General features: G+C 44.0%; 1 protein-coding gene across 1 annotated transcript in view; it reads left to right on the forward strand.

Annotated features, from left to right (window-relative positions):
* Window positions 1-25,030, forward strand: part of PLEKHM3 (pleckstrin homology domain containing M3) — a 127,700-nt gene that overhangs the window by 46,249 nt on the left and 56,421 nt on the right. Inside the window, exons 4-5 of the mRNA XM_032765032.2 lie at window positions 8,076-8,221; window positions 16,670-16,863. Of these exons, the coding sequence (XP_032620923.1) occupies window positions 8,076-8,221; window positions 16,670-16,863 (340 nt within the window). The remainder of the gene's footprint in view (window positions 1-8,075; window positions 8,222-16,669; window positions 16,864-25,030) is intronic.

Below are 25,030 nucleotides of genomic sequence, written 5' to 3' on the forward strand. Positions count from 1 at the left end.
CGCCGCTGAAGTGCCCTGAAGACCGGGAGCATGGAAGGACCCCCCCCGCGGCAGAATTGCCGCCAACGACCGGGAGTGTGGAAGGACCCCCGCATAGGGCGCCAAAAACTGGCGCCACTCCTGGTTCTGTGTAAAGCTAGACTGCCCCTTTCTGCTTCGCTACAGAGGTCTTCCAGCCCCAGTGTGCTAGATGCTTAAAAAAACTGTACACTTGTCTGTCTAGGTAACTCTAGGCCTGTCATTATCATCATATCTGAGCACCTTACCCCACCCCTGTGAGGTAGGGAAGTCGTGCAGTCCCCACTGCAAACGAGGAATTGAGACATAGAGAGATTAAGAACAGGAGTACTTGTGGCACCTTAGAGACTAACAAATTTATTTAAGCATAAGCTTTCGTGGGTTAAAACCCACCTCATCAGATGAGTTTCAAAGCCACCTAAAGGATTTAGATTCCTAGTTCCCATTATTGGAAATCCAAATTCCCTAGGCAGATTGGAAAATCTCCACCTAAGCCACAGGGCTGGTGCAACCATTTAGGTGACCGCTCATTTGGGGGGTGCCATTTTCTTTGGCAGCGACCACGATGGCCAGATCTTCAGCCGCCCCGGTCACCGCCAGCATTTAGGTGGAGGAGCTGGGGCAGGGGAGCGCGGGGAGGGCCTCCTGCAGCAAGTAAGAGCGGGGAGGCGGCACACAGGGGAACTCCTCGCTCCAGCTCACCCCTGCCCTGCCTCCTCCCCGAGCACGCCGTGACTGCTTCACTTCTCCTGCCTCCCAGGCTTGCGGTGCCTAAGCTCATTGGCGCCGCAAGCCTGGGAGGCGGGAGAAGTGAAGCAGCCACGGTGTGCTCGGGGTGTTCGTGCGCAGAGCAGGGGTGATTTGGAGTGTGGGGGGTGCCTCAGGGAGGGAGATGGGGAGCTGCCACAGGGGGGCGCCTCAGGATGGAGGTGGGGAGCTGGGGCAGGGGGCGTCTCAGGGCAGAGGGGGGGAGCTGCCGCGGGGGTGGGGCCTCAGGGCAGGGGCTCAGGGACGGGGGAGGGCGCAAGATGGAAGTTTCGCCTAGGGCACGAACCATCCTTGCACCAGGCCTGCTAAGCCCTAGGTCTCACAGGAAGTCTGTGGCAGAGTCAGGAACTGAATCTAGGTCACCTGTGTCCTAGCCCTAGCCCAGCCCCTTGACCACAAGCCCCCCATTCCTAGCATGCCATTACCGTGGCCCTAGGAAAGATGTACATTATGAATTCTTGCGTCATCCAGTTTCTTTGGACTTTTTTCTTCTGCAGAGTTAGAACTCGAAAACAAACCTCTTGACACTGGTGCGGCGAATCTGCTCGCAGAGACATTATTGAAGTCCAGGATGGATCACCGCTGTACACAGCACTCTGTTGCTGCTATTTCTGCAGCCCCTCTTTCTCCTCCTCGCCTTTCTTTTCAGGACTAGCTTTTTTTCTCCCTATTGCAAATACCATACCCACAGCTACATGTTTCCCTGCCATAGCTACTTTCCAATACACAGTTGTCAGGGATGGGTCAGGTATGATATTATGTTTTCCCCCTCCTTTGGCTTCTCCTATAGGGATTCGTGCCTGTGCATCAAATGTAAAAATGAGCTTGCTAGCAAATCGAATGTATGATGCTACGTCTCTTTTTTGGGGAAGGGGAGCAGAGGTGCGAGAGGGCAGTCTATGTTTGCTGACCCCTCCCCTCACCAGGAAGACCCTTGTTCACTTAACACTGTCTCCTAGTTCTCTCACTCAGCCTCGGGGGGTTTACAGTTGGGAAAAGGCAGTGCCTTCTTTTCCATCAAACGTGATGGCCGGTTTTGTGTTCTAACCCTTAGATGCAGAGTCTGGATTTCAAAGGCATTAAACCCTGTGCTGCCCCTTCTCTCCTCCTCCTTTAAAAAAAAAAAACTCAAATAGCATAATTGGTGTATGCCACAGAAATATATTTGTCGCTCTACATCGCTTTGAACCGTGTCACATCAAAGGAATCCACTGCTTTCATAACTTGATTTGAAAGAGTTGTAGAAATAACCACCATTATGAAACACAGCAAATAGCACGGTTCAAGGAGGGAAAAGGAGAGAGATTTTCATGGAGCAAAGCCTATAAGGTGGAGGAAAATGGAGGTACAGTGGCCGTGGCCAGATCCAGAAAGAAAGCAACTTGTGCAAATTGACTGTTCCGAATGCGCAGGTTGTAATTGACACCATGTGCTTCAGCAGAGAGGTAGGGAGTGATCTCTGACCCACAAGACTCTTGCTTTAAGTCCACCCACCCAATGTGTCTCTAGGAACTGGAGGACCAAGAACTCTGAGGCTACCTAAACTCCACTTACCTGCATTTGCAATTAGTTGGGTTGATCTGTGGGATTTGGCATAGAGTCTTTTCTCCCATGGTTTGACATCACCAGCAGGGTCTTCTGCGTAATTTAAGTCACATTCAAAACCTCTAGAGTGTGGCTTGAAGGCCTAACCTTGCAAACATTTCCTCGGGTGAGTAAGCCTTATTCACATAAGCAGCCCCATTGATTTCAAACCATGAGTCAGAACTGCTCCTGTAAGTAAGGATTTGCAGAGTGCTTCAGTGAATTGCAATAGGACTGTCATAAGGAACCGGTCGTGTCTAGCTCCAGCATGTTGCAAAGAGGATAGGCCTTAAAATGGTGACTTCCTGCTTTGTAGTGAAATTATTTTAGATGATTTTTGGAACTTTCAGAGGTATCTTTTAATTGATTTCCTCCTTCTACCCAGTTAGTTGGACTCAAGGTACTAATGCAAACTAACATTCTATGTGGAGAGATACAAAACACAGTTGCAGTAAGACTTGGAAAGCTTTCCAGAATAGTGTTTCTGGGAAATACCAGATCATCTGTAATGTTTGTAAAGCTTTTAGTGGCGCTCAGTTGGGAGTGGCCTGTATAATTCACTTGTGGCTTCACCACGCATGAATAAATCAGCCAGTACAAACTCAAAAGAGAATAAAATCACGCATGTTACTGTATTTCATCCAGTTTATAAGAGAAGGCTACATGTAATACATCCAAAAACTATAACTACTTAGTGCACAAACTCTGAATCTTCTGTGCTCACACTGTGATTTGAAATTCTGAGGCAGTTGATGGCAAAAAAGGATTTAGATCCTTCGCTGCTGCTTTTTGGTAAGGCTGGGGCACTGCAGTGTTTACTGTACCAAGGTGTATTGCTAATCAAACATTATTGTACTTTATGAGCTGTTACCGTTCTGCTTGGGAAAGGTGCGTGTTCACTTTAATCAGACTTCTCCATCTTGCCCTTTGAGAGGAGGGGTGTCATTCTGTGTTTTCTTTTCAGAGAGGCAAGACTTACTTCTGTTATGCTTTTAAAAACATCGGTACCATAGCAACAGGGAGTCCATTCTACTGGCATCTTTCAGTGCTAATAGAATGGCATGTCAGACAAACAGAGTGTAGTTTTTTTTTTTAAATCTCTTCAGCTGTTCTAACACTGCACCTTTCTGTATTAACACACACATTTTTTTTTAGTGGTACGGTTGATCTATACAGAGTTCACCAGCTAGGTGTGCTTCCTAACTTTGCCACGTCTCGCTGTGTTTTTATGTATAAATGTGGAAACTCTTGTAAACTGGTTAATATGGAAGCAGTTTATTAAACAAATAAGTCAGCAATCCTACCCTAGATACATGTTTGTTAAGCGTAGATGGGAATATGAAAATATTGGACTATTTCTAGGGCTACAAAATTGCATAGTCACTTCAGATTTACTTGTCTCGTAGACTAGGTAAATTTGCTACCGAGGGCTGGTTGTAAGGGATGTGGTCAAAGTGTTTGTGCGCCAAATTTGGCTTTAGTTTAAAATTATGTGTCATCCAGTCATGGTAAATGTTCTTCATTGTTTCATATTTCAAATCAATCGTTCCGATATTGGAAAGGAAAGCAGTGTTGTGGGCATCAGAAAGCAGAATCGTCCAGTTTTGAGGGCACAGGGACTGGGAGGCACCAAATGGGATTCCGTTTCCAGCGCTGCCACTAACTAGTTGTGTGATGTTGCTGAAGTTACTTACTATAAGGCCAGACAGTTAAAAGGTTCTGGTGATTCTGAGTGCCGCCATTTTTGGAAGACAGCTAAATTCAGATTTTCAGAGGTGTTTGCCACCTGCAGTTCCCAGGGATTTTAAATACAGGCATGGGACCTCAGCACCTTTGAAAATCAGTTCTCAGGTGTTTCAAGTTGGGCACTCAAAATCAGTAGATCTTTTTTTTTTCTTTTTTTTTTTAAAGTGGGCCTTCTGCCTCAGCTTACCCATCTGTAACATGGACATAATACCTACTTTTGTAACTCTCTTTGAGATGTCTGGATGGAAAATGTTCTATGAGAGATGTTATTAATAATTTATGACTTCTCATTTTATGTGCTATCCTGATCATAGCATGCCTGTGTGTCATGTTTTTAGTTTGGGACCAGCAATAAGTGCTAAAACTTTTTTTTTTCAATTGTCTTTTTAAAATTGCGTTTTTAAATTTTCAGCTGAAAGAATTACTTTTATATTCATCTGTAACAAGTAAGTTATGAGCCTTTTTCTAAAGCTTGTTCTGCCCTAAAGTAGAGTGAATAAGTTGATTATTTTAGTTCATGTTCAAGAATTGCCGATTTCTCATAGGACACTTTGGAAAGTGTTTGTTAGCGAAGTTCTGCTGATACGGGATGTATTGCGTTTTCAGGTTTTTGTTTTTCTCCCCTTGTATCTCATGAGTAGGGATGCTTGCATGATAAGGAGATATTTCTTGCTTAGGAGTTAATCTGCTCCTGCTGCTATTTGCTGATTCGGTGGGTCTGCAAACCTTTATACACAAATCTCTTTGAGTTCAATAGACTACTTGCATGAGTTGCAGTTTTCAACGTAAGTTCCTTAACATCCTCTATGATCTCACAGATGTCTCCACAGCAACTCATTATGATATCACGGGGGCTTGGTGATGGCAGTGTGTGGCAGAAGCACACGAATCCTTTGGCAACAAAGATCCTGTTCCCATGCCCATGTTCTTAGTAATGAAAACACGAGAAGAAAAGAATGTAGAAATATGATTTACAAGTAAAATTTACTTTTAGAATATTTTTTAGTTTTCTATTAGGCAACAGGGCTTTCAATGATTGTCAGAGTGTGGAGGGAAAAGTTCTTGAAATATGACTTTAAAAAAAATAGAGTGAATCCAATATCAGAAGAATTTTTTAAAAAGCCGTATGGCACTTCGTTTGATTTATTCAAACATGCTGTGAGTGGACTGTTTTCTCTCTCACTGGGAACTTATCACATATGATCACTACCATCGTATCTGAGCACCTTAAAAATGTTAGGGCTGGTCTGTGCTAGAAAGTTAAGTTGTCCCAGCTATGTTGCTTAGGGGTGTGAAAAGTTCACATCCCTTAGAGAGGTAGTGGAGATGGAGCTAACCCCCAGTGTAGACAACGCGAAGTCAACAGAAGAATTCCATCGACCTAGCTACTGCCTCTCAGAGAAGTGGGTTTACTACAGCAGTGGACGAACTCCTTCTGTCGCTGGAGTAAGTATCTACGCTACAGCATCATAGTTGCAGCGCTGCAGCTGTGCCACTGTAGCATTTCTACTTTAGATATAATTTAGTGTAGCTGCAATTATACTGGTGTGAAAGTACTTTTGTCTGTATGGGTTTGTGTCTGTGGGGACCTGCTGCAAGCTACGCCAGCAGCACAATTACATCGGTATAAGATCCAGCTATAGTAGGAGGATTTGCTGGTACAGCTATACCAGTATAGCTATGCTAGCAAAATTTTTCTAGTGTAGACACGGCCAAAGTAGCATCAAATACTGAGGTGGGGAGGAGAAGTCATTTAATTTAGGCCTCGACTACACTGGAAAAGGTTTGCCTTTGCCAGTCTAACTGTACTAGCAAATCCTCCTAGTGTAGATGTAGCTTACCAGTGTAATTTATGCTTGTTTCCCAAATGAAAAAAGTTATAATGGCAAAAGCATTGCATCTATACTTGGGCTTTTGCTGGCATAGATGTGGTAAAAAATCACAGCCCGAACCAATGTTGTTATACTGACAAAAGAGTCTATTGTAGTCCTGGCCGTGGATTATAGTGTCTTCAGGGCAGGGATCGTCTCTCACTGTGTAGGTACACAATGATCCTGATCCTGATCCTGATCGGGCACTCCATAATACAAATAAGTACTACCGTAATACAAGTGATTATTAATAATAAGCACAACAAAGTGTGACAAAGTTCCTCCTCTACCTTGGTGGGTCCTGCGCTTATTGGCAGATTTGCTCACCTCAGTGATCTTCCACACAGTCTGGGTCAACTCCTCCTGTGTCTGATCAGGAGTTGGGAGGTTTGGGGGGAACCCGGGGCCCACCCTCTACTCCAGGTTCCAGCCCAGGGCCCTGTGGATTGCAGCTGTCTATAGTGCCTCCTGTAACAGCTGCATGACAGCTACAACTCCCTGGGCTACTTCCCCATGGCCTCCTCCAAACACCTTCTTTATCCTCACCACAGGACCTTCCTCCTGGTGTCTGATAACGCTTGTACTTCTTAGTCCTCCAGCAGCACACCCTCTCACTCTCAGCTCCTTGTGCCTCTTGCTCCCAGCTCCTCACACACGCTCCTTCTCCTCTGGCTCCTCCCTGCCTGACTGGAGTGAGCTCCTTTTTAAACCCAGGTGCCCTGATTAGCCTGCCTTGATTGGCTGCAGGTGTTCTAATGAGCCTGTCTGCCTTAATTGGTTCTTGCAGGTTCCTGATTACTCTAGTGCAGCCCCTGCTCTGGTCACTCAAGGAACAAAAAACTACTCATCCAGTGACCAGTATATTTGCCCTCTACCAGACTCCTATACCCTACTGGTCTGGGTCTGTGACAAAAGAGAAAAGAAGAAATATACCCATGTATCCTTCCCAATGTATATATGTTTACAACAAACCATGGCATCTAATTAATAAAGCTAGTCCTCCCTATTGTTAATATGGTAGTTATTGTTTGCCATTGTAGTGTGTGGTTTACTTGTACGTGCCAATTCAGTGCCCTTTGTATGACCATTTTATACCAGTTCAGTGCCCATTGTTAGAAGATGGCTAGCTTGCACTCATCCAGTCAGCAACAGATAAAGGATTTTGCAGTGGGTGGGAGGGTCTAGTACACAAATAAATGATGTTATGCAAGTTGGTGGTATGCATCTGTATGAAAGACGTGGTGTTAAGGCTTTGCTCAAGCAGTAGTCTCTAGATCATGGCTGTCTTGCGAAACTGTCCCTTTTTCAAATGAAAAATATTGCTGAAAATTACGATGTTGACTCTCTTTCAAAAGTAAACAACAAAAGTCAAACATCTGATTTGGGGAGACAACGAGAGCGAATCCGTTTGAAGGAAAATGTGTTTGTTCATTTGTCAGGACCAAAACCAAATGAGAGTGATGTTGATAGTGTCGGAACAGAGTAAAGTCTGGGGCGGAGCTGGCAACCATTGCTCCTCTCTTTCCTTATTTGGCTACAAGACAGGTGTTTGAGATTCACCCTTAAGCCCTGAAACATCTCACAATCTGACAGCCGCCCAAAACAGCACTTCCTAACTATATTTCAGATGTTTACAACAGTGGCAGTTCTTATGATAGACACTCAAAGTCCTGAACCCAGGATTTGGGATGTAAAAAAGAAGTGATTTTCCAGGTATGTTGTTTTTGTGTGTATGTCAGGTCACAACTCTGAGGGGACCTCAGGTTTTGAGTGACCAGCTTTGAGACAGGTAGGAATGGATTGCTGAATACCCGTGGTTCCCGTTGACTTTGGTTGGAGTTGTAGGTGCTGCTCAGCACCTCTGAAAATCAGGTGTACGTCTCTCAAGTTGGGCGCCCAAAATTAGTAGACATTTTTGAAATTGGAGCAGAATGCTGAATTTTGGTATTTGCAAGGGATATAAAACAGTTCATCTTCTAAAACCGCTCTCATCTGGGAAGTGGTTAATTAACTTCCTTATCGCACCCTATGGAACATCACTAGCAAAGGATACAAAATCAATATTATTTTCTTCTTTCCTTTTCCCAGGTTGTCAGCGCCCTATAGGCTTGTCCAATGGAAAAGCCAAGGTGTGCAGTTACAGCGGATGGTATTACTGCAGCACCTGCCATGTGGATGACAACTTTCTAATCCCCGCACGGCTGGTTCATAACTGGGACATTTCAAAATACAAGGTAATCTTCATGCGTGTTGGTTTGAGAAGAAATACATTGAATGCCATGTAATAGAAACACAAATGATGCTGAAGGTTAAAATCTAATTTTACAATCAACTAATATTATCCAGTCAATCCCGTTCCTGAGCGGGATGGGAGGGGTCGTGCCTAGTGGTTGAAGCGGGAATCAAAGTCGGAAGTCGGAGCTGAAGGTCAGAGCCGGGTTACCTAGATTGAGGAAAGGCAGGAGCAGGGCTGGGTCCCAGTCAGGAACAGGGCAGGAGCAGGACTGGAACAAAGAGGAACCAGTCTAGGAACAAGCAGGTGCAGGAGCCATAACAGTTGTGGGCAAATGTTTTAAGCAGCCGCCAAACTGCTGCTCGGTGTAAGAGCTGGTCTGCTGACTCTTTCCACCTAGAGGCGCCGACTTCCTGAGTTCTCGGAGGGCGCTCAACCCCCTCCACTGCACCCCGTCCCCCAAGCTCCATCCCTGCCCCACCTCTTCCTGCCGTCACCCCACCTCTTCCTACCCTGCCCCGCCCCACCTCTTCCTGCCCCTACTCTCCCCTCCACCCCAGTTCCTCTGGAATATCGCTGAACAGCAGATCGCGGCGGGCAGGAGGCGCTGGCAGGGAGAGGGAAGAGCTGAGTGGCGGGGCTGCCGGTGGATGCCTGCCGGTGGGACCCACTATTTTTTTTTGCCCATGGGTGCTCCAGGGTGGGTGCTCCTGGAAGCATGGGAAGCTCCTTTGCCCATGGGTGCCACGAAGTCAGCACCTACATCATCCATCAGGCTCTGTGACCAATCATTTAGCCGACTACAGGCCAGCTGTAATCGTTAGATTGCCCAGAGACCAGCTCTGTTGCAGGCCCTGATTCTTGATAGTTCATCTGTCCCCGTCTCTCACATGTCTTGCCTACTGAGTCTGTTACCCCTCCGCAGCACGTCTTCAAATCTGCAGAAGCCACCTCCATGTCTCTTCCCTCACGGTGCCACACTTCTCTTCCTGGCTGCCCCACTCATGACTGCTGTAGTACTTCAATAAGCAGGGGTTCTTCTCTACCTGCTCTCGTGGTCCTAATCTTCAGAGTCCTCATAGAATCATAGGACTAGAAGAGACCTTGAGAGGTCATCTAGTCCAGTCCCCTGCACTCATGGCAGGACTAAGTATTATCTAGACTATCCCTGACAGGTGTTTGTCTAACCTGCTTTTAAAAATCTCCAATGATGGATATTCCACAACCTCCCTAGGCTCATGGACTGGACCTTGGCTACATAAGACATTGCCTCTTTCGCTACAGTTCCAAGAGCTGTGATTCTCAGGAGCTCTACATTTGATGGATCCCAAGAGGAGAGCGTGGTGATCCGGGCTTTTTTTGGTGGCAGGCACTAGTCCTATGGAATTCCATCTTATGGGAAATCAGATCTCTCTAGTTTCAGAACATAGTGGACTTCATCTCTGAGCACAAGTCGTCTTATAAAAGCAGAAGGATGGCACGTCAACACTTCCCTGGGCATAAGCAACAGAAGTAATGTAAAGAGAGAGGTTTGCACATCGTCATAGTATGAGGATGAGGTGGAAGATAAGTACAGTTCTTTAGATTGAATTTTACCTTTCTTTTTTTTTACACTCAAATGCTATAAGTGTACAGATAGATATGCAAATATGGATGAATGGTAGACAGGCAGATATATACTAGTGGCTATTTTATACATCTTAGCATGTTTCCCAAAGGACACCAGAGAAATGGTGCATAGAACATGCGTTTCTTTTGGATGTTTTCATAGGGTTAACGGTGTTGTTTTGGCATTGCAGGGGGAATGTGCTGAAACAATAACAGACTTATGAGGAAGGGAGATTGTACTAAAGCTTCAAACATAACAGACACTGTTAGGAGAGCCTGTTTGATGTTTAACGTCTGCGAATATTATTATTATGAGTTATTTGAAAAGGAAATAAAAGAACTGGTAAATGCTCTGTTAGGGGAAAAAGCAGGCTCTCTTGAAGAAGAAAATTTGTCAAAAGACAGAGATTATTAAAGAAAACCAGAGCCTGCCATTAGAAAAATGATGATCTGATGCCAAATAATATCAGATTTTTAAGGAGTTAATAAAGTTCTTGCATAACGAGATTAAGGATCTCTTTTTTTCCCCAGAGGCCAGATATTGAATATTAGATATTACATTATTTTCCTTTGGATGCCCTTCCCAAAGGCCACTCATTTCGCTGGACAGGGATAGGATGAGGGCCTCTGATGTGGATCAAGTGGATGGTAAAGCAGGCACTCTAGTGAAAAGGTGTGTCATTGAGACCATAAAGAAGAGACACTGGATTTTTGATTTAGAATTTAAAACTTGTACCATTTCAAACAGTCTGGCTACAGGAGAAAAGGAACTGCCGGTGTTCAGAGAGTTAGGGCATAAAGGCAGAATAGAGTTTTTAGGCTTCAATTTAAAATCAGATTAATTCTGATTATAACAGTGAGAAATTCTCAATTTTCACTTTGCCAAAGCACAATACAGTTGTGAACATTCACTTGGCTGGGAGCAGTGTCAAGTTCTCTGTAAGAACGTATGTCCCCGGAGTAGCTGAGTCTCTCAGGAGGGTTAATTTATCCTCACAACACCCCACCAAGGTAGGGGAATATCGTCATCCTCAATGTACAGACGGGGAACTGAGGCACTGAGAGATCAAGTGACTTGCCTAAGGTAACAGAGGAAGTCTGTGGCAGAGCTGGGAATTGAATCTCGGTCTCCTGAGTCCCAGGCCGGTCACTTAACCACAAGGCCATCCTTTGTCTTCTAGCCCACTATGTAACTGATCAGGTTTAAGGGAATCTGTTAGTTTTGCCTCTTTATATTGGATTTTGTAATTTTATGCCTTGTTTCTATCTTCATTGGAACTAAGCAAATCCTCTTCTGTTGTGGAGCACGCTGGCCTGAGATAACCCTTAGTCTTCCATTTATCTCCATTTTCTCTTTCTCTCATACTTCAGATGTAGAGTGTGATGCCGTGTCACTACTGTACAATCCATTTAGATACTTCAGATGCAAAAAAAAAAAAAAAGTTTCTTAGTTTTGCCTGCAGTACTTAATAGCAATAATGTAGCTGCATGACTCTTTATTAGTGTATTGATTATATGTCCTGGTCTGGCAGAGACAGAAACACCATCCCACTCTCCTGAGGTATCCTTAGTATTAATGATTTCTGTTTCTCTTGGACTCGCTTTCAGAGCAGGATATCCTCATCCACTACCATTGCAGCAACCTTGATGTTGAGTGTTCCGCCAGTACTACACAGATAGATCTCTTGAACAGCACTCCCAAAATGGAACCGCGCTCCAAAGCCTCACCAAAGAGGCAGCCTTGTCCATCAAGGACATGAGGAGCTGCTCCAGCAGGAGGCCACCTTCCAACCTGATGCGTAATATACCGATGGGGGGCTGATAGGAACAGGGCTTTGTCAAAGTGGACCGTGCTCAGCACAGTCCTGTGAAATATCAGAGAGAACATGAGTGTGGCTTCCACCTATTGACTGCTTCTGTATTTCACGCTATCTAGAATATGTGTCAGTCACTCAACCTGTGAACAGAGTAACTGTGGTGGAAGAACATGAAATAATTTCTCCCCGGCCATCTCGTCCCCCTTTGCAAGGTTCATTGGCACCTGTTATATCTGCCACTAGCAAAGCTGAGGGAGCAAGCCCCAGTGTCTGATCTTGTCTGGTAACGCTGATACAATTAGGTACATGTTTTCAGTTGTTCCCTGGAATTTATTGCACTTGAACAGCATGTACAATATTAACTCTTGGTCTTCATAGTCGGAGAAGATCCCATCTGTCTGCTTCTGACAGGACAAGATTTGGAAAAAATCAGAGGTGAAAGTAAGCTGGTACGGTCTGGTATGGCGTACCAGCAAGAGCTGGTACACAGCCAGTGGGGAGCTTCCCCAGGCCAGCAATTTAAAAGGGCCCTGGGCTCCAGGCAGTGATTGGAGCCCTGGGCCCTTTAAATCACTGCAGGGCTCTGCTGCTGGAGCCTTGGGGTAGCAGCCGGGAGCCCTGGGGCTCTGGTAGCTATTTAAAGGGGCCGGGACTCCCGGCAGTGGCCAGAGCCCCTGGCCCTTTAAATCACTGCCAGAGCCCTGCTGCCAGAGCCCCGGGGTAGTGGCAGCGATTTAAAGGGTCTGGGGCTCCCGGCTGCCACTACCGCAGCCGGAGCCAGAGACCTGGGTCCTTTAAATTGGCGCCAGAGCCACGGGGTAGCAATGGTGGCTGGGAGCCCCACGGCTCTGGCAGCGTTTTAAAGACCCAGTGCTCTCAGCCACTGCTACTGCAGCCAGATTTAAACGCCGCACCCCCTCCGGTTGAGGCCCTGCCCTCCTGCTCAGGACCCCAGCCCTGCATACTGGTAAGTCCTCTTAAATTACTTTCACCCCTGGAAAAAACAGAAGTCAGGAGAAATCCACTGAGTTGAGCTTTATCGTGTGCTGGATCTTGAGAATTACTCGAGATTTGTATACAAAAGCATTTGGCTACTAAGGAAAAGAATCCCTTGATTATTTAACAGAAACCCTCTCAAAGGACTTGTCCATTCACCATGCTTCTGCAGGCTTCCTTACATAGCAACTGGAGTTTTCTAACCAAAATCATAGTTCAGACAGTTTCTCCCAACTCCCACTTCTGCTTATGGTTCTCAGTCTGTTTCATAGTAGAGTATTTCATGTTCTTGAGGGAGATAATCTTTTAGTTATCTCTTCCTCCTATCCTTATGCAACCTCTTCTCTCTGGCAACTTTTACTTGGTTACATGCAAAAAGTAGTAAGTGTTGCTGTTTGCTTCCAGTAGCATCCAAAAGCATGCTAGGAGCTGCACAAACACAAGAAGAGAGACAGCCTCTGCTCGAAAGAGTTTACAATGAGGCTGACTTTTCATGTTTAGATTCTGAAGTACAAGATGGCAGCCTCCAGAAAAAAATACTGATCCTTGTTTTCCCCCCATTCCTGTTCTTTTGACATTTTAGGCTACAGAGCACTCTTCAGTCTTAATACTTGTATTTGAATGACGTTTTCTGGTGTTTCTAATAAAATTATATGCATTTGTATTTGTGTGTTATAGGCAGGGCTGGTAGCGCCACCTATTATTAAGCTTGCCTCTGTTTTCAGTTGCTTATAACTTTGCCAGACTTTAACCATTTGGGCTGAAATTTGACTTGCCAGTTTTCCTATCTCAGGCTGAGGTTTTGGCTGAAATTTTCCAAAAACAATTTAGCCATTTTTGAAAATGATTCTATAGGAAAAAATACATTGTTTTGCCTGTGTTAAAAAAAACCTAGTGACTTTTTCTTTGAACAGCGCTAGCATACCTATATTTTGGAGCAGGGATGTAAAATTTGTGTGTGGGGAGGTGACGTTTGTGTCAGGGACGTGTCTTTTGTCATCCCCATGAAAATCCACCCAATTTTGGCCGAGTTATAAATTGACTGTCCATTCTGCGCACTCCCTCAGGCAGGGGTCCTGGGGGGAAAAAAACGTGATCTTGTTATTAAAGACCGTGTACCATAAAGTATGTACACAAGGGGGCTGAATGAAGGTTGCACAGGCAACCATGATTCTGGCATTTCCTAACTTCTGAGTGCTTGACTTTGTGACCTTTAATAATCTTTTAACGTGTGTGTGCGCGCGCGCGTCCATGGATGCACTGCTGATGAATGTGCCCCATGAAAAAAAACTATATCACCTCCTGCTCATTCCTATATCTGCCCTGAGGCCGCTGGCAGGCAAGTGGGCTTTCCCATCATTTCAATACTGATTCACAATGAAAGAATATTCTCCAAAAGGAATACTGAGCCCTGGGGCTACTGGCATCAGGTTCTGCAGTGGGAAGAAATCTGGAAACCTCCCCGTCTTCTACATTCCACTTGCTGGCTGCTCTCAAAGTTAAGATCACATATTTGCACATTCCTAGGCCTTGATACAGCAAAGCACCTCAGGATGTGCTTGAATGCTGTGCCGATGGGGACCAAAGTATACATATGCGTGATCCTTGCACAGGATTTGGAGTGAGAAACTCCCGAGTTTCAAACCGAGCTGTGATATTGAGTGCTTGTGTGGTGCTGAGTGAATCACTGCTATCTGACTTCCCACCCATCTTAGTACAAGAGCAATGGTGCGTATTATAGGTATGGTAGCTCTCAGGTGCGTTGTAAGGCTAAATGGTTTAATGTGTGTAAAATCAGTGTGATGATGAAGATCGTTGTATTTTTCTCTCTAGTGCACAGCTATATTAGTCTCGCTAACAGAACAAAACCAAGAGACTCTACCAACCTGTTGTGGAGCTAAAGTTTTGTGTGCATTTGGGACATTTGGGATCCTAAGAATTTTGTTCTTTACCCGACCTCCGCAGGTTGTTACTGATACAGTGCATTTTCCGTTCCTCAGTTTGGACAGCACAGTTCCTTGGGTTACACTGTTTTAAAAAAAAATCTAAAAGGTGAGAGATGAGTGGGATGTTTAATACAGCTTCTGAGCCATAAAAGTCTGTAGAACCATGACCCTTAATTCACCTTACGATATTTCCCGTGTTTAAAAATGTACATTGTATGATCTGCATAATCACTAACCTGCAGCCAGTACTTGGCATTATGTATGATATTTTTGTTAACATGGAGATTATTCTTTGTGCAGACTTGCAGTTGGGATTGTCTCTCACTGTAACACCTTCTTCCCTGACCTGCTCCTAATGCCAGTAGCTCAGTGGTTCTCAACTTTTCCAGACTATTGTACCTCTGTCAGGAGTCTGATTTGTCTTGTGTATCCCCAAGTTTCACCTCACTTAAAAACTACTTGCTGACAAAATCAGACATAGAAATACAAAAGTATCACATTACGCTATTACTGCAAAATTGCTTGCTTTCTCCTTTTTACTATATAATTATAAAAGAAACCAATTGGCATATAAATATTGTACTTATATTTCAGTGTATAGTACACAGAGCAGTATAAACAAGTCGTTGTATGAAATTTTGGTTTGTACTGACTTTGCTTGTGCTTCTTTTGTAGCCTGTTATAAAACTAGGCAAATATCTAGATGAGTTGATGTACCCCCTAGAAGACTTCTGCGTGCCCCAAGGAGTAAATGTACCCTTGGTGGAGAACCACTGCGCTAGCTGTTACCATCTGTAAGGACATATTTTGCTTTGTCTACCTCATCTTCTACAGTACCTGAAGGGGAGAGGCCTTTTAAGTCCGAGAAGACTATAGTGTAGACTTTGCCCTTTGGTTCACCTCGTAAAAGGTATCTTTGTTAGCCTAATTCATTGGTGCCTTGCTTCAGTGTAAACAGTGGTTTTAAGGACCAAGAGGGCTAATTGAATTGCGAAACACATCATTTTTCTACAGCAGAGTCTCAAGTGGTTTGCAGTTCATTTCACATGCTCCTGGCTTCCCCCTCCCCCCACCCCATTGATAAAATGCAGAAGTAAAGAAGTAGGGTAAGGAGGAGTATTTGGTCTTTGAAATGGAAGTATCCTTCCCAGTTAGGACACAAAGTTCCAGGGGAGTTACAGTATCTTATGGTGGGTGCAGATGTACAGAACAATACGATGGACTGGGATAGAGAGAAAGTTCTTGAAAATGAAACACCATGATTCATGAATAATAATAATAATAATGATACCCATTTCTCATCTATGCTTGTTTTCAAAAATTGCTGGATGTGGTTCTGATTGTTCTTTTAGTGTTATGTGTTTTTTTACGTTACAGCTAAATATGGGAGAAATTACCACTGGAATGGCTAATGATACAATGGGTTCTGTTGCACTCATGTTAACCTACTTTTTACTCTCTTTAGGGCCCCACCCAACTCCCATTAAAGTTTGAGATGACTCCAGTTGACCTCAAAAGGAGCTGGATTGGGCCTTCAATGTTTCATTAATTTTCTTTGTCAGTTGCATCCGACTTATCAGAATCACTGTATATATGCACACAAACACATATAAACATTCCTAGACAGGAAAAGGCCATTTGAAGGAGTAATTTGATGATCATTGTAGTTAGACACGTAAAAGATCTATTAGAATAAATCATTAACTTCATCCCGCTGCAATGGCAGGATAATGTCCTCAATAGAGTACTATCTAATATCAAACAGATACTGTAGATGATCTTCACCAGCTGGAGAAGTGGTAAGGATCTATATGGCTGTGAATATCACTGTGATTTGGAAAGATAGGATACTAGTCCTTAAATTTTATCGTAATGTGCTCGATAAAGTAGGGGTTGGCTCTCAATAGAAGTTCACAGTGGGATCCCTCTCAACTCTGCCTTCTCCAAGAGTTGGCAATGGAAATTCCAATTGAAGGTTTCAGATTCACATAACGATTTCAAACGCACGTAAGAGAGAGGAATAAAACCATTTAAGGAAGGGCAGAAAGAAGGCACATCTAAACTGCGTGCTTTGTTTTTCAGGTATCAAAGCAAGCCAAAGAGTTCTTGGAGTATGTGTACGAGGAGCCGTTGATTGACATCCAGCAGGAAAATCCCATGTTGTACAGACATGTTGAGCCACTGGCGACTGTAGTCCGTCTGAGACAGCAGCTGAGATCTCTCCGAGCCTATTTGTTCAGCTGCAGAGCAACAGTGGCAGAAGACCTGCGCAGGAGGTAAGAACCACGGACAACATGCAGCACAAGATTCCTGTTGTCCTGCCTCTTTCTTGTCAGCACATGTTCAGCCCTCACTACCTCCTCTTGGTTTCCATGATCCAATTCATAAGCCATTACCCATTGTGAAAGCCAGCTGCACTGTAGTTGTCACCAGAGGCTTTTTTATACAATGAGATTGTCTGTTACCATAGGAAAGCCTGTTTCAGTGATTCATGTGGGCTGACTGGAGCTTGGGTACCTAAAGTCATTCCTCCCATAGGAGCATGCCCCCAGTGGTGCATCTAAGGCTGATAATACATAATTATCTCAGGCCATCACTGCGATAATGGAAAGTGTGTGATTTGGGTAATGTCGGTTCCTCCTTTCCTGCTGATTTTTCCTCAAAATAAAATAGGCAGATTGCAATCCACAAGTTTATTTATCAAAGGCACAATTCATTTTAAAACATGCCCCATCTAGCTGCTGATGATCTTCTCCAAACAGCTCTGACAGACAAACAGCCTCTTCAAATACAACAGCAGATCAACTGTAGAAAGGCCAACTTTGTTTGTACCCTGGATCTCCTAAAGAAAGGGGCTGGAGGCCTGTCTTGGCTCTATCTTTTTTCTTTTTTTTTTCTTCTTTTCTGTGAGGTGAATGAATCCAGACAAATGCAACTGGCTTGTTGGAACATGCGTCTCTTATGTATCCGTATTTCTCAAGTCTGCTAGTAAAACAAATCTGTCACCTTCAGTTAGAGGCATTGCCATTTTGAAATGTTCAACTGCCAAAGGGAGGAAAAGTAAATGGAGGGAGGGCTTGTCCCACTCCCTGTATTGTGGATGTATGTTTTTGAGGATGTTGAGGGTTGGTATAACTTTTCTGTGGGGGTTTGCACTGGCTTCTTTATCCCAGGAATGGAAGTGAGGTGATGATTGCTATTCATTAGATAACCTAAATGTCACAGCCTTGAATAATTACATCAAGTACAGCTGAGCAAAGGCAGCAAAGCTCTAGAGCGCAACAGGTGACTTCCTATGTTAAACACACTGTGTGTAAATATTTGTGTGCATGTGCTGTGGAACTGAGCAGCAACACACAGACTCGCTTCTTCAACTTTCGGGGGGCCCATCTGCTAGATTTTGAAAGTTAAACCTCTTTTCTCTGGCTCCAGTGCACAGTATTATCACTCGGGCTCTCCTGCTATACAGTACTAATATTGCTCCTATTTCCTCTCCTTCAGCTACAATAAAACTGAAAGCAGAGCAGCGTTACAGGGGCTGGAGAAAAGTGGCTGGAAAGACATTAGGGCTTTTGATTAATGCTGAATGCTCTGATTAAAACAGCGAGGAGGAGGCAGGAGAGACTGAAGAGTCGTGAAGAGAGTGAAAGAGAACAGATCAAAGAAGAAGTGAACAAAGAAAAGCAGCGGGGCCAGAGGAAGTGGGACGAAGGGGAAAGCATGGAGGCTGGAGGAGGTACTTTGAGCTGGAGCTGATGGAAAGGGTCCAAAGGGACTGAAGAGGGATTCAAGGGACTAGGACAAAGAGAGAATTTGAGAAAATAAGAATTGACGGGAACTACCAAGAGGCCAAAGGGGGAAGACTGAAGAAATAGAGGCAGCTCAGGAGATGGGGAAGGAAAGACAGACAGAATTCGTCAGGAAATGTAGAAAAGCTGCGAGGCTTTGGAAGAAAAGGGATGACGCAAAAAAATGCCACAAAACTCTTATACCAGTAAATAATCAAAATGAGTAAACCGTAAAGTAAGGTGCAGCTCTGTGGGTAGACAGAAAGGAAAAGACGAAGCAGGATAGTAGGTAGGATATGTCTGCCATCTATTGTAGGGAGGCTTCCTGGCAATTCACTGTCAAGCAGCAGCTGAAGGTACATTCCCTACAGCAGAAGGAAAAGCCCTGACTAGCATATGGTGCTAATAAATGAGAGGGAGGGGAAAGGGCGGGAGGGGGACACACTCCCTTTCCTGACCCACCGACCTCCAGACTCCCAGGGATTAAAAACAGAGAACTTAGATGGGTGTTTTCTGACAGTTCTTGGGTGCCCTGTTTTCTGTATGCTTGTGATGCCATAAGCCTGAGTTAAGCTTGGTCTTCTAGCGCTGCCTGAAATTCCCATTACTCTGTCCCCATGACCTATATGTAATACACAGCTGAGATAGGAGCATCGTGCTGACAGCTGGGCTTGTGGCTAGAGCTTTATGCACAGTCCTTGTCTCTTGCTCCTTGTTATAGGGAAGAGTGTCTAGTTTGGTAGGAACTTGTGGAATGCTCCAAAAGCCATAAAGTGACCATTTCAAAGGCACAGAGGGCAGGTAAGTGCCCAGCTCCCATTGACTTTCAATGGGAGTTGGCTGCCGGACTCCCATTTCTGGACATCTCCAGCAGGGTGATTTTGGCACCAGTTTGGTTCCTGGTGGCCTTTCCAAAGGGGCTGGACTGATCTGAAGAGGAAAACAAGACTGAAGCAGCATCACCTGTCCGGAATCGTGCTGCAGGACCTTTATTCTGGATATGGCACGTCCCAATATGCAGACCCTATAGCTCAGCATAACAGCTGGACAGAGAAAATGAGCTCTATTCTCAAAGAAAATACGTGACTTAAATTACCCATCAGCTCATCACATGGGCAAGGTACAAGGAAAGGGGAGTTTAAACAACTCTGTGAGCCAGTGCTACTAAATTTAGTGCTGTTTCCTAGTTAGAAAATAAAGGGCTGGGGGAGAGAATCCAGTTATCTATCCTGTTCCAAAGGCATTCTTTTTCAGCTTGATCTTCACCTTAGTACATGGCTGGCTGTTAATCACTGGCAAGTGAACACAGCATCTTGAAGACCTGTCAGAACCGTATAAACAGACTGAAACAAACTGTTAATATTGCTGTCTAGAGAGAACTAAAAACAGACTGATTAATCGTATTGGCACCTTGCTGCTTGTGGGACACTGATAGCCTTCCTTATTAGGGAAAGAGGAGATTGCTCTGGGGTGTTCTCCTCCTCATCATCATTTTTTAAATCTATCCCTTCCTCTTGAACCCAGATCTCAAACCCAAGATGACAATTAATTTCCAAGTTCTCTATGTCCTCCATGAAGACTAAAATGTTTACAGTGCTTACAAGTCACTGTTTCTGAAGAATTCCAGATGGCTATAAACCAGTTTAGCTCAGGTCCTGGTTGACTTAAACGTGGAAACGTTATTTATAATGCCTGGTAGACATAGGTACTTTGGGAACTTTGTAAAACTTGGCGTTCCTCAGAAAACTTAGGCCTGAGCCCCACTGTAAACTCTAAGGCAAGTGACTAGAGATCTCAGAAGCTAGTGGCTCAAGGTGCAGGGAACTGGCAGGCTTATTGTCCTTAAGAATTCTAGTTCACTTGATGGCCTCCGGCAACGATGGTGGCTGTTTGGGTGGTAGTTCGAAACCGTCTTTAAAGGCAGAAGGGAAGATAAAACAATAAAGGAAAATAAGTTTGCCTAGACCCATTAGACCAGATCCTCAACTGGTGTAAATCAGCATTACTCCATTGAGTCACATCAGCTGAGGATCTGACACCTTGTCAGTTCCTAGGGGAAAAACAAACGGAGGACATAAATCTAGTGCTTGTGTAGAACTGATGCAAGCTGCAGTTGTATAGCTCTCCCAACAGTCTTCTGCTTGTCCTATTACCAGAGAACACAAACATGCAAAGTGGAAACAGTGTATCTGATGCCTAGGGGAGAGGAGAGGAGCTCTTGTCCATTAAACAGGTGATGCAATGTATGGGAACATGTAAATTGAAGGAAACATCCTTCTTGTTTTTGTGTATTTCTCCTTTAAGTGTGGAGGCATCTCCTTGTCTCTCGTAGATATAAGAAGGGCTTGTAATTTTAGCCACTGTTGTCTCTCTTCCTACTATTCTGGCTTAAATGAAGGCTTCTTGGTGAAGGAACTATCACAGAGTTTGTTTTTGTTTTAATGGTCTCTGGCTCTGCAACAGGTCCACCTATCCTTTAGCATTTATCTCAGTGATTTCCATCCGTAAACACATGGTCCTTCTGCATGGAGGTGGAAAACTAAGCAGAATTCTGCATCTAATTACTTGTCCCCTCCACAGGATTACAGGTTTCTATTAATTGCAGGACAGAGTTTTATATTCATTTAACCTGGCACTGGCTGCTTTACTTAGAGCATATTAAAGAGAGATGGAATTAAAGCTTGCTGTTGCAGTCAGGTTAAGAGCACATTTCCAGTGCCACAAATATGTACCCCTAACTCAGGAGTCGGCAACCTTTCAAAAGTGCTGTGCCAAGTCTTCATTTATTCACTCTGATTTAACGTTTCACGTGCCAGTAATACATTTTAACGTTTTTAGAAGGTCTCTTTCTATAAGTCTGTAATATATAACTAAACTATTGTTGGATGTAAAGTAAATAAGGGTTTTAAAAAGTTTAAGAAGCTTCATTTAAAATTAAATTAAAATGCAGAGCCCCCCGGACCAGTGGCCAGGATCGGCAGTGTGAGTGCCACTGAAAATCAGCTCGTGTGCTGCCTTCGCCACATCTGCCAGAGGTTGCCTATCCCTGGACTAGCTAATACTGTCAGCTCTTTGCAGAACAAGAGCCCAGACCTACTGATGTTGAAAGAATTCTGTCATTTCCTACAACGAGACCTTAGAAATAAATCTCTTTTTGCCTCAGAACTAGATTATTTTCAACATATTTGCCGTAAGCATTTCAAGGTGTTGCTAAGAAACTTGCACAAATATTTCAGAGAGTAACAGAATCCTTTCGTTCACATAGCATCTCTAAGTCCAGACATGATGTCTAATGCAATCTGTCACCCTCTGTCAGATAGATTACTAATATTAGTCTAAAATGATTTAGCCTTGTTTCTTCTGTTTAAGATAGATTGCTTTCGAAAAACCCCACTTAGATTCCAAATTGTGTTTTCATTAGCTGGGAGCACTACTTGAAATACTAGCTCTGCCCACATTCACCCTAATTTGATCACTTCAGAGTCTGCTTGCGGCAAACTCCAAGTACTCCAAATTGCACCTGAAAGAACAGAGAGTACCTCATTGCTTTTCATTTCATTTTAAGGTGGCTGGGCGATCTAAGCAGATAAAAGGTGGAGCTATTTAATTCCAAGTAGAAACTGTCTGTCCTGAACTATTTCTCCGACTTCCATTCTAAAAATCACTAATGCTTTGTTCCTTCTTTTAATTTATTGTAGTTCTTAATTTTCATGGTGTTCTCATGATCTTACTTACGTTGGAGAGAAGAATTTGGGAACTTCTGCGCTTATGTAAAAAAGTTATGTCCTCAAGCAGGATTTCCGGTAAACACCAAGAATATAATTTTCATTTGTCCAGTCTCGCATGTGTGTTGATGGGGAACCTGTCTACTGATTTCAAAATAAGTATAAGCTGCATGTCTTCTTTTCCTCCCAGAGCACCTTTCCAGACACGAGGAAGACAGCGTCATTCCTGTCCATGGCTTGTTACTCCATTAAGCCCAATCTGGCCTTATCCCTGGGTACAATGTCCTGCCATCTAATCAGTGGTTGGACTGGTCTTTGTTGTGTTTGCAATATTCTCTTTGGCCTCCTCTCATCCATTTGTCTCCACCATCTTAATCTTTTCAACTGCAGCCAGTCCTGCGCCTTGGTTTCACATCGGATTTTCCTTCTTACTTCATTTTTCTTTAAATCATTCCACTTCATAGAACGCGTAATGCTTTTTACTTCTGCTTTCCCAGCAGTTTTGGCTTGTTTACACTTTTTCCTGTGATGTTCTTGTTTCATTGCTTGTCCAGTTTTTCCTTGTTTGCTTACGCCTTCCAGTAACTTCCTCTGCTGTGTTCTGTATTGCCTCTTTGACTGTTTCCCATCTGGTCAGTAGTAAGGTTTATTCATCAGTAAGGCTACGATTTAGTCGTGCGTATTTTTAGTGTAAGTCATGGACAGGTCAAGGGCAATAAAAAAAAATTCACAGCCCGTGACCTGTCCATAACTTATACCATAAATATCCCTGACTAAATCTTAGAGGAGGGGCCAGAGAAGGCTGTTTGGGGTGCCCGGGGCCAGCGACACCAGCTGCTGGGGGCTGCCGAGGAGCAGTTGCTCCGGCCACCCCCAGGGTTGCCTCCCTGCCGCAGCTCCCGCCACCTCGGGACCACTGCCAGGGTCGCCCAAGCAGCGGTTGGTGCAGCTGGTCCCAGGGTCGCCTGAGCAGCGGCTAGTGCAGTTGGCTGCAGGGCCGCTTTAGCAGTGGCTGGTGTGGCTGTCTCCAGGAATTGCCTGAACAGGTCCTGGAGTCAGCTACACTGGCCGCTGCAGAAGTCACAGAGCGCTAGGAAAGTCATGGAATCTGTGACTTCTGGGACCTCCATGACAGACACGGAGCCCTATTCATCATCACAAAATAATGACCTGAAACGTTCTCCAAGCATCACCTTGCATGTCTCCCTCACAGACCTATTAACTTATCAAGATCAAATTTGGCTCCAGTTGCACCCATCTTTTAGTTAATCTTCATCTTTCCCATTAGTAGTTCATGATCACTGCCACACTCCACACACGGCACTTCTATAGATGCCAGTGTCCAACAGTGACTCTTTATGCCTTTCACTGATGATAATGTGCTCAATCTAGTTTTTGATTTGATCATCGGGTGAGTAACCTTGTGCATGTCTTTGTGAGGAACTGAGTCCTGCCAATAATCACATTGTGCATTGCACTGCAAGTTCGTAACCTTCTCCTATTGTCATTTGCTGTCCTGAAGCCGTGTGGTCCAGCACTATTCATTTGCTTACCCTGTCTGCTACCAACCTTTCCATTTGTATCTCCCCTTATCAGAATCCTATCACGATCAGGAATCTCATCTACAGTGCTATCCATCTGCTGATATAGTCCATCCCTCTCTTCCTCTTCTGCTGCTTCTGTTGGGACGTAATGCAGATCACAGTTATGTATGGTTTATTGTAGGCAGTAGTAAATGTTGCTATGACAATCTGCTCAGACACTGGTTTCCAGCTGTTCTCTGAAGTAACTCTTCTCTTGTCCACATTACAGCAGTCCCATCCCTATGCTTCATTTGCCAACTTGTCTTTCTGGAGTAAAGGAAATTCTGGTTTTCAACAGTCTCTAGCCAGTGTGTCTCCTGTATGGTAGCAAAGGAAACTTGTAATTTCCTGAACTCCTCCACTACTAGTTCAGTCTGGACTAGAGCAAATAGATTTCTAACATTCCAGTTTGCAGTAAGTGTAATATCATATGGTTAGCCATTATCTGAAATCAGTGACAGTTTCCATTTGCTCGGCCTGATGGGCCTGGTCAAAATCCATATAAATCAGTTTGGTTTGCAGTACTGTTTCTATAACAAGAGAATTTCAGATGTAATGGATTGGTAGGCCAATCCACATCTTACACCGACATATTTTGAAATACATCTAACCATCCTTACCATTAAAGATATCCAGGGACTGGTGGTTTCTAAAAGATAATTAGACAAGTACTTCTGGGTGGTATGTGCGAAGCTGCTTACATGCACCAGTATGGACAACCTCTAGAATTCAATAACCATGAGTCAGTCCCCCCAGATCATGAGATTGGCTTAAAAATCATGAGATTTAAATAATATACATGCAATTTAATTCACATTGACCAGCTTTTCTTACAGACTTTCATTTAAGTCGAGCTTTTCCCTTAATAACATGACTGCTGGAGCTGGGGCTTTCAGAAAAACAATACATAGCTAAAGACTCACAATAGAATCACAAGAGTTGTCAACCAGGAAAAACACCACACTTTCCTTAATCTGTACCTTAATTTTATTGACAAATTGCACTCCAGATGAATTGTGACATAAAATCTAGCAAAAAGACCCTGTGCGTCTGCTTGGAAGCCTAATGCAGTCCTTTATCCTGCATGCATATTTGGGATGAGTGGAAATTAACTTAAACTCTCCTGTAATTGTTCAGGTTAAATGGGACTACTGAAAAATGTGACACAGTATGATTGAGAATAGAATAAGATCTACCTTGCATCATGTTAAAAACCTTGTTTTTCCCCTGCCCACTATTATTCTCACATTTTAAGGATTTTCAAGCATCTATTAAGGAAAAATAGGATCTAGCAATCACACTTTTTCCTCTTAATCCTCCTCTCTGCTTCCTCTCCCACTCCTTATC

The sequence above is a fragment of the Chelonoidis abingdonii genome, chromosome 10, assembly GCF_003597395.2.
Source record: "Chelonoidis abingdonii isolate Lonesome George chromosome 10, CheloAbing_2.0, whole genome shotgun sequence".
NCBI lineage: Eukaryota > Metazoa > Chordata > Testudines > Testudinidae > Chelonoidis > Chelonoidis abingdonii.